Source organism: Vipera ursinii (genome assembly GCF_947247035.1).
Source record: "Vipera ursinii genome assembly, chromosome: 3".
Classification (NCBI taxonomy): Eukaryota; Metazoa; Chordata; class Lepidosauria; order Squamata; family Viperidae; genus Vipera; species Vipera ursinii.
Window position 1 is genome coordinate 126,551,634 of NC_139516.1, and position 10,202 is coordinate 126,561,835.

General features: G+C 42.5%; 1 protein-coding gene across 2 annotated transcripts in view; it reads left to right on the forward strand.

Moving 5' to 3' along the window:
* The window catches only part of SLC12A7 (solute carrier family 12 member 7), a 115,482-nt gene that overhangs the window by 40,792 nt on the left and 64,488 nt on the right, over window positions 1–10,202 (forward strand). For both annotated transcript variants that reach the window (XM_083358537.1, XM_083358538.1), the window contains exons 2-4: window positions 2,871–2,965; window positions 3,923–4,045; window positions 9,131–9,277. In XM_083358537.1, coding sequence (XP_083214663.1) covers window positions 2,871–2,965; window positions 3,923–4,045; window positions 9,131–9,277 — 365 coding nt within the window. The remainder of the gene's footprint in view (window positions 1–2,870; window positions 2,966–3,922; window positions 4,046–9,130; window positions 9,278–10,202) is intronic.

Below are 10,202 nucleotides of genomic sequence, written 5' to 3' on the forward strand. Positions count from 1 at the left end.
AAGTACACCCTCAAATGTTTTAAAGACAGTATTATTGTTTTATCAGCCAGGGTGATAGAGATGCCTTACAGAGCTGGATATAAAAGCAGTATTTCTTTGATCACCAAGCTGGTTTGTGGTTTTTTGTTTAATATAGTAATCTAGTTTCCAGTACAGTTTACTTTTGCACATACTGTAGTGAGTGCTATCTTTGGAAATGTTCTTTATCTTGCAGCACCAGTACAGATGGGCTAATGAGGATTTCCTTTTCCGAGGACTTGTAATGCTGAGGATTTCTGAAATAAGATTTATAGGCTTCTCAGGGATAAGGCTTGCTAGAACTGGAGGTCAATAGTCTCTGTGCTGTTTGTATTTTATGATGCCTAGTCCAGGTGTTAATAGATCAGGAAGTTAGAAACATTTATTTGTAAGAAAGGAGCTTGCACTTTTTTAGAATTCTGTTGCCAGAAATTAAATAGTTCATTGCTAATCCATTCGAATTGGCTCTTCCCATCCGTTTCCACAATTCATAATCATTTTATATCAAGCATCCTCGTACAGCTAATATTAACACAATAAAGTATACAGTGCTTTCATGACTGATGCTAAAATGGCACCAAATTTTTAACTATCAAGAGGTAGTGAAAATACTTTCTGGAATTGATATAGAAGCAGGAGAAGCAATTGAAGTGGGTGTCAAAATTACACTTGTGGTCCCCAGTCATTTGGGGAGAAGGATCTATGACGAAATTTTTCCACCTTTGCAGGACCACATCTGTATTTCCTTACCATCTGTCTGTGATGACGTAGTCTTCAAAATGATGATAAATTCATAGCAGTAATATTTACAATGTAACTGAGAAAGTGTATGTCATATCTGATTCCACCTTCTGGTGGACAGGCACCGGACCCCAAGCATTGCCATAGAACCAGAGAGCCTTCAATAAAAATAAGCACTCCCATTTTTCATGACAGTGGAATCTGAGAGACACATTAAACATTTCAGGCTGGTCGTATATTTGTTGGAACAAGTTCCACCTCATTTGGAAATTTAAAAGACACCAAACTGTACACAGTGAGAGATGATCAAATAGGAGAAGAGGTAGGACAGAACCTAAGCTGGATTTTCAGAGAAGACAAGTGATGATCAAAGATAGAAAGATATCAGGCTATTTCCATCCTCAACAAAGGCAAGAATGTTGACTTGAATACAGCAAATATAAAAAGCTAAGCTGGACTAAAGGTTAAAGCTGTTTAAAAAGGAACTGTTTTCTATCAAAAGTAATCACTGTCATGTTTTGTAAACCTGTTTGGGTGAGAGAAAAATAATTATTAGACAACAAATCCAGTTTGGTGTTCCAATTCATGTTCTCCCCACTAATTGGTGGATGTGTTGCAATGTATTTAGGCAGGGATTTTTTTTTTATTTTTGTGATGGTGATAAGAAGTCCATTGTTTTGAAAATAGTATATATTATTCAACAATGTGTAAACCATAACAAAACAGATACACAATTTGTCTTGCCTATTTTTTAAACTCCAAACAAATAGCTTAATAATGCTGTTAAATATTCATTGCAGTGTTACTGTTTTACAACATGACTCATGACATGAACAGGCAAACATTTGAAGTGGTTTTATTGCTTCACAGTTAGCCTAAATTAATATGTTTAAATATACCTTTACTAATTTTTCTTAAGGGTTTTCTTTCTGCAATAGCCGTAAATTTGCGGAAAGGTAGATAATTGCTTCCTCATATTATTCCCTTTTTTTAATAATTCAGGTTGAAAGTCTGACTTATATGGAAGTTTTTACATAAAGAGAAAGTTTAATTAGGTTACCAGCCATAGTGGATCCCATGTCACATGCAGCATTTAGATCAGTGGTCTTCAACCTTCCCAGCTTGGTGGCCCAGTGTGCTGCGGGGGAGGGGGTGAGTGGCAGCCGTGTGCATGCACAGCTTCATTTGTGCAAGTGACGTGCATGCACCCACCACTCACATGAATGGAGCTTGTACGTGAATTTCTGCTTGTGCTAGTGGAGGGCACTTGAGCAGAGGGCGCTTGTGTTCACACGCGCTTGCCCATTTCTCCCACAGTCCAGTTTCAAATAGGCCATAACCTGGTAGTGGGCCGTGGCCTGGGAGTTGGGGACCCCTGATTTAGATTATGCTTCCAGCGTAGCCAAATATTAACAAGCGGTCTTGAGCTATTCCATGGAAGTCCAAATCTCTACTTTAGAGTCTTGCCTAGATGCCACCAATTGGTGCATAAAACACTCTGACGCTCTGGATGCCTAAGATAGAAAAAAAAGCAGGAATTAATTGTGCATTGTGCAGTTGAGCTGGTAAAAGAGTAAAAAATAATAACACAGATTTTAATAATTGTTTACGGTATTTGTTGTATTTATGTACTTTCTTATATCCTGCCCTGTAACCTAACTATCTCAGAGTTGGTTAGTCCAAAAAATACAAAAAAATGAAAGAGGAAAAATATTTTAAAATGCATCACTTCCAGGCCACGCACATCAACTATCAAATCTGTGCAAGTATAATTTAACAAATTAAGGCCCCAACACAAAAATCCACCTAGTGTGTGAAAAATCCTGCAGTGATCTTATCCTAACTACAAGTCCTCTAATTATCTCATTCAGTGGCTGATGTACTGTGTAGTACTCCATAGCCTGACTGCTGTTTGTTTAAACAGAATTATCCCAGCGTCCTCCTTTGGACCTATTCTTTTATAAAGTAAAATATCTGTCTATATGTACAGATTATCATAACCAGATCTCTCACATGCAGGAATACAAAACAAATATGTTATTCTTGAATTTGTCATAAACATTGTGTGATTTGTCTGTTTGCTTTTAAGTATATTTGTTGTCCCTTGATAGGTGATGGGGCCCCACAGGAAAGTAGCCCATTCATCAACAATTCAAGTTTGGAGAGAGGAAGACTCTATGAAGGAAAAAATATGGCGCTTTTTGAGGTAATAAAGTTCAATTTCAACAAATCCTTGTTGCTCCTAGTACATTTTAAGTGCACTAGTTGCTTGTTTAAAATCCATTGATGGTTTACATAACACAGATGACTGAGTCCACCACTTCTTGGTCACCTTACTTATTCTGTGCATCAGCAATACACAATCCTCAGCGACCCAGACAACATTCTCTAAGACTTCCAGCTGACACAAAGGAAAGTGAGAAACATTCACATCCTGCACTTATATTTTACTAAAGCTAGATAATAATGGAACAAAACCCCACAATTATTTACCTGCTCCAACTATTCTATTCCCTTTTCACACAATAAAAGAAGAGAGAAACAGATGCCTTTGAAAAGCTCTATTTTTCACTGGGCTCTAAAGAACATAATCTCTCTCAGAAGAAATAAGGAACATTACTTGCTAGCCTTCTACGATTTCTCAGTAGAAAATAAGTGCATAGGATTTGACAGCTGACCATAAAAAAAACCTTTTAAAAATTATTCTCACTCACCTGCATGTTACTTCATTGCCCCATCTCCTAATGTTCTTAACTATCCAAAATAATATCCACAAAAAATATCATAAGGAAACATTATTTTCTAACAGTTACAAAACTTATTTTTCTTTTATATAGCTGTGTGGCGTACATTGATCAAAACAAAAAGTGGTTTCCTCAGTCAGTTGGTATACAAAATTTGATTTTTGTGATGCGCTCCCCAAAGTCTGACTTAAAATATGGTTGGTTCCTAGGGTAAGAGTATACTTCTTAGATGGTATTTTTCAAGCTCAATAACTGAATTATCTATGTTTTGAGGCCATGCAATATTTATAAAAATAGCTCAAAAAGCTGTTGGATATTTTACATTAATTGGCTGTTTATATTACCTTTAAATATGCGACTATTTGGGGGCTAAAATGTGCTCTTCTCTGACCTATTACTTTATCCCAAAATTTCAACAGGAAGAAATGGACAGCAACCCCATGGTATCCTCTCTTCTTAACAAATTAGCCAATTATACCAATGTTACTCAGGGAGTGGTAGAACACGAAGAAGATGAAGATGCCAAGCGGAAGGAAATTAAGGTACAAAATGCACCTTCCATTCTCTATTCATCATTATTTCCATGAGTTGGATACAGTGGTGGCCATGAATATTAACAATATTGGTTCCTGATTAATGAACCCTAGACGTTTTAATGCTTTTCTTTTGTCACATTACAATCACAGAAAGCTAAGAACTATGTGAGGAAGATTTGTGCAACAGAATCTTCTTTCAGAGAAATAACACATGTATAAATTATAGCATCCACATAGATGTTCTTAACATCAAGATTCTACTACGAGTTTAGTAATCAGTTTTGCTAAAAAAAAATCAGCAATTTTAATCAGAGCAACTTAAGATTGACAGCACAGAAAATAATGAAAACACAAGGGAAATGTGAAGGAAGATAAAAGTGTGTTATGTAGATGCTCTGGGATATACTCTGTATGCTATACACTAGAGCAGGGCTTTTCAACCTTTTCACCCATTGTACCACTTTTAGGATATGGCAACATCCGAGTACCAACAGTAGCCTAGCAAGGTGTCAAAAACTTGATGACCCAAAAGGAAAAAAGTGATGAAGTACAGGTAGTCCTCGACTTACAACAGTTCGCTTAGTGACTGTTCGAAGTTACAATGGCACTGAAAAAAGTGCCCCCCAAGCCACAGCCAAGCAAGACACCAGCCTGCCCGCCCGGTGGTGCTCTTCCTCCTGTCCGAGGTTTTCATTGCTGTGAGCATTTCTGTTGAGGATTGGCACTGGGGGTGGTGTGGGGTGAGGTGGTGTTTGGTTTTTGTTCCTCCCCATCTGCTGGGTGGTTGCAGCAGGTTTTGGTCACTTCACATGACCCTGGGACACTGTGATGTCATAAATATGAATCAGTTGCCAAGTATCTGAATGTAAATCACAAGATCCTGGAGATGCTGCAACATTCCAGCTGATTGGCGCTTCTTCTGGGCTCGGCAGAAGCGCCAGGATCACCGCCAGGCTCCAGCTGGAGCCTGGCGCTGATCCTGGCACTTCCACTGAGCCCTGACAGCCCCAAAGAAGCGCTGATCCTGGTGCTTCCGCTGAGCCTGACAGCCCTGCAGCTACAACTGTCTCTCACTCAGGTTTGTGCGTTGCTGCCACTGGTTCAGCTCATTCCCCTCCCCCGCTACCACTTTTCTAGGATACTCACGTACCACCTGCCAGGTGCTAATGTACCACAAGTGGTACCCGTACCACTGGTTAAAAGCCCTTCACTAGAGCATCTAGGGCAGGGGTGTCAAACTCAATTTCATTGAGGGCCACATCAGCATTACGGTTGCCCTCGGGGGGCCGGGAGGGCGTGGCCAGGTGGGCGTGGCCGGGTGGGCGTGGCCAGCTCAATGCTGCTCACTCAGCGCAGCTTACTCAATGAAAGAAAGTTGGCAGCAGTGCCCCTGAGGGGCAGGCAGGGTGGCAAAAACAGTTTTTAGCGCTCAGCTCTACTATACCAGCAAATCAAGCAATCACACCAGGGTTACCCTTGTAGGTAGGTGCACTTGAAGCAGGCAGAGTGCCACTCAACCTGGTTCCCAGAGGGCCAACTTCCCCCTTCGTCCTCGAGTCCCCCGAAAAAGCCTAGTGGGGTGGGGCCGGATATTGGCTCATTTGCAGGCACCCCGATGAGCATTGCATAGCCGTAAGATAGGTAGTCCTCGTTTAGCAACAGTACAGTTACAACAGTGGTGACAAAGTAACTTTGCAGCCAATCCTTGCATTTAGAACTTTTTCAGGTTTGTGTGGCAAATGGCAGCTGAAGTAAGAACCTAAGTCAGTTGCAGTTTCACTGAGTGACTGCATTGCTTAACAACCAAGTGGCTGGTCCCAATTGTGGTCGGTAAATGAGAACTACCTGTATTTCTATGTCCTTTTTGGTGTGGTAGAGGGCTTCAAATTCAGGAAACCTTCCTAAAAAGGACCAGAGACTTACTTTCCCCAGGCTAGGAGTGCCCCTGAAGTACACACACTTGAACAGCAATTCAACACATAATCACACTTCTGTACCCATGCCAGCTTTTCAAAACCACACCGGCAGCAGGGGATCCCACTTCAGTTTCCATTTTACAGCTTTACCCTGTGCAGCAGAAACCCAGCACCTGCAAAATTACCCGTAACACAGCCTGGAATTAAAGGATTCTGCCCTCGGCAGTGATAGGTAGGCAGTTGAAGCAATCAGTGAAGGTCTTCCATAATTTTATGTTATACCGCTGTTTACCACAAATCTTGAGTGGGGCTTCTAGTTCCAACAAAATGGGCTGGCTCAGGAAGATCTCTCGTGACTTCAGGCATATGCCCAGAATCTCATTTTCTGTGAGCTGAACATTCTTGCCTGGATGTGATCCTTGCACTTCAAGCACCCAGCACAGGAGCCCATGCGTGAAAGAAGCCCGGCAGAGGAGCTGGAGCGGCTCCACTGCTGGGGGCGCCTCTTGGCCGGGCCTTGCAGGATCTGGGCTGGGTGCCTTTGCTCGCCCTCAGCAGCGCCCGGCAAAGTAGCTCGCATGCGAAACAAGCCCGGCAGAGGAGCCGGAGTGGCGAGCAGAGGCGCCCGGCTTGGATCCTGGAAGGCCCCAGCCAAGACGTGCCCCCAGCAGTGGAGCCGCTCCGGCTCCTCTGCCAGGCTTCTTTCACACAAGGGCTCCTCTGCCGTGCTTGTTTTGCGTGCGAGCTACCGTATTTTTCGGACCATAAGACGCACCTGACCATAAGACACACCCAGTTTTTAGAGCAGGAAAACAAGAAAAAAAATATTCTGAACCAAATAGTACCAGTATACTAAAACAGGGCTTTTCAACCTTTTCATCCATTGTACCACTTTTAGGACAAGGCAGTGTCACCCAGCAACGTGTCAAAAACTTAACCCCCCCCTAAAAAAGGAAAAAAAAAGATAAAGTACAGGTAGTCCTCGACTTACAATGATTCACTTAGTGACCGTTCAAAGTTATGACACTGAAAAAGTGATTTATGACCATTTTTCACACTTATGACCGTTGCAGCATCCCCAGGGTCATGTGATTTACATTCGGATGCTTGGCAATCGATTCATATTTATGATGGTCATATTGTTCCAGGGTCATGTGATCGCCTTTTGCAACCTTCTGAGAAGCAAAGTTAGTGGGGAAACCAGATTCACCTAACAATCATGTTACTAATTTAATTTCTCTCTCTCCTTCTCTTTCTCTCCCTCTCTCCCCCTCCCTCTTTCTTTCTCCTCTCCTCCTTTCTCTCTCTCCCTTTCCTTTCCCTATTTTTCTCTTTCCCTCTATTTCTCCCTCTTTCTCTCTCTCCCTGTTTCCCTCCCTTTTTCTCCTTCTCCCTCTCTATTTTTCTCTTTCCCTCTATTTCTCCCTCTTCCTCTATTTCCCTCCCTCTTTCTTTCTCCTTGTCTCTCTCTCCCTTTCTTTCTCTCCCTCTTTCTCTCTCCCTCTATTTCCCTCCCTTTCTCCTTCTCTCTCTCCCTCTTTCCCTCTATTTCTCCCTCTTCCTCTATTTCCCTCCCTCTTTCTTTCTCCTTGTCTCTCTCTTTCTTTCTCTCCCTCTTTCTCTCTCCCTCTATTTCCCTCCCTTTCTCCTTCTCTCTCTCCCTCTCTCTCTCCCTCTCTTTCCCTCTATTTCTCCCTCTTCCTCTATTTCCCTCCCTCTTTCTTTCTCCTTGTCTCTCTCTCCCTTTCTTTCTCTCCCTCTTTCTCTCTCTCCCTCTATTTCGCTCCCTTTCTTTCTGCTTCTCTCTCTCCCTTTCTCTCCCTCTCTATTTTTCTCTTTCCCTCTATTTCTCCCTCTTCCTCTATTTCCCTCCCTTTCTTTCTCCTTTTCTCTCTCCCTTTCTTTCTTTCCCTCTCCCTCTTTCCCTCTCTCCCTCTATTTCCCTCCCTTTCTTTCTGCTTCTCTCTCTCCCTCTTTCTCTCCCTCTCTATTTTTCTCTTTCCCTTTATTTCTCCCTCTTCCTCTGTTTCCCTCCCTCTTTCTTTCTCCTTGTCTCTCTCCCTTTCTTTCTCTCCCTCTTTCTCTCTCCCTCTATTTCCCTCCCTTTCTCCTTCTCTCTCTCCCTCTTTCTTTCCCTCTCTATTTTTCTCTTTCCCTCTATTTCTCCCTCTTCCTCTGTTTCCCTCCCTCTTTCTTTCTCCTTCTCTCTCTCCCTCTCTCTCTATTTTTCTCTCCTTCCCTCCCTCTCCCATTGTCCCTTCCTTCTTTCCTTCCTTCCTTCTTCCTTCCTTCCCTCCCTCTCTGTCCTTCCCTCTCCGCGTTAGAGCAGTACCTACGGAGGCAGCCCTGCGGCCCGGCTTTCTCTTGCAGAAGGCAGACTGAAACGGAGCAAGGAATGCGAATCGCCCGATCTCGCGCTTCAGCGATCTCCTCTTCTCGGTTTCAGTTTCTTTTGCTACAAGACAAAGCAGGCTGAAACGGAGCGAGGGAATCTCCCTTGCTTTGTTTCAGCCTGCTTTCTCTTGTAGCAAGTGAAGCTGAACCCGAGCAGAGGAGATCCTAGGAGCGCGAGATCGGCCGATTCGCATTCCTTGCTCCACTTCAGCCTGCCTTCTGCAAGAGAAAGCCGGGCCGCAGGGAGATTGCAGGAGCCAATTGCAATCTCCCTTGCTTTCACTTGCGGAGGTTGGGGCTGGCCTGGGCATCTCTCCCCCTCACCGGCTGGGTGTTGTTCGTCCTCCCCCCCCCCGCGTCCCACCTCACTCCCTCCTACCTCCTCCTCCTCCACTTTTTTTTTTGGAGCCGCAGGAGACTAATAAGATGCAAATAGTGCTGGGTTCCACCAGCCCAGTGCACTTGCCTCCTACTGAGCAAGTGCTCAGCCGGGCCGGCGCCAAGGTGGTGGGGGCCGGACCTTTGTAATTTCTGGGAGAGTTGTGCGGGCCGGATTCAATCATGTGGCGGGCCGTTTGTGGCCCGCGGGCCTTGTGTTTGACATGTCTGATCTAGGGTAACAAATAAAACAGAAAATAATGAAAAAAAAGCAAAAAAATGTAAAACCATGTGAGTAGAATGTATATGCAGTTTTTTTTAGAAATACAAAAACCTTTCTGTGTTGTGGCCTTTTTGTCAAAAAGATTATCCTAACCAATTTTACATGTTATCTGATTTTTAGGCTCCACGTATGGGTACTTTCATTGGCGTGTATTTACCCTGTCTACAAAATATTTTGGGAGTTATTCTATTTCTGCGACTGACATGGATTGTGGGAACAGCAGGAGTTCTTCAATCGTTCATTATTGTATTCGTATGCTGTGCAGGTGTAAGTATAAGATATGATTTCTTTGATATTTGCTGAAGTATTCTGCATTCTAATAATTTTTGTGTTCTGTCTTGATAATTTTACAAATAGCTGGACAGGCTATTTATAGCAAATAAGGCTTGTAGTAATAGAGACACACTGTTCTGTTTCTATGTAGCCATATTTCTTAGAAGCAGTGCTGTTACTGGCTAAAGTAGTATCATGCATGTTAAATGAAATCCGTCTATTTGTTTTGTTTATTTCTAGAATGAAAAAAAGTCACTTTTAGATCAGAAAATCTTGTGAGTAAGCCCTCTTCCTAACTTAAAGTGGAATTCAGTGCAAATTTAGGAGTTGTTTAAGAACAGAAAGTTGGAAGCTGCTTGATGAAAACAAATAAGGTTACACTAAGGTAGATAGTATAGTTATAAAAAAGCACAGAATTTCTTCTGAGAATTTTCCTTTCATAGTAGTTCTGTTTGCCAAAATAATTTTAGTGAATTTGTTGAGCTGCATATTAAAGGCTGGGGTTAGAGGTTTGATTAGTAGCACCATAACTAGACACTTCTAATCAATAGAAGTGTGCTAGAGATCTCTGGAATCATCCCGAGAAATAATTATGGGAGCAATATTTATTCTAGATATTTCAGATATAATATCTGAAATATTTAGGAGTCCTGGTAGTGCAGTGGTTAGAATTCAGTATTGCAGACAAACTTTTCCCACGGTGTGGAGTTCGATCCTAATGGGGACTCAAAATGGATTCAGCCTTCCATCTTTCCAAGGTTGGTAAAATAAGGTCCCATATTTTGGGGGGCAATATGCCGACCTTGTAAACCAAGAGAGTGCTGTAAAGCACTATAGGGCAGTATATATGTCTAAGTGCTGTTGCTATTGCCATTGGTATTGCTATCTGGGAAAACTCCCAAGGCATTGTGATCTCTCC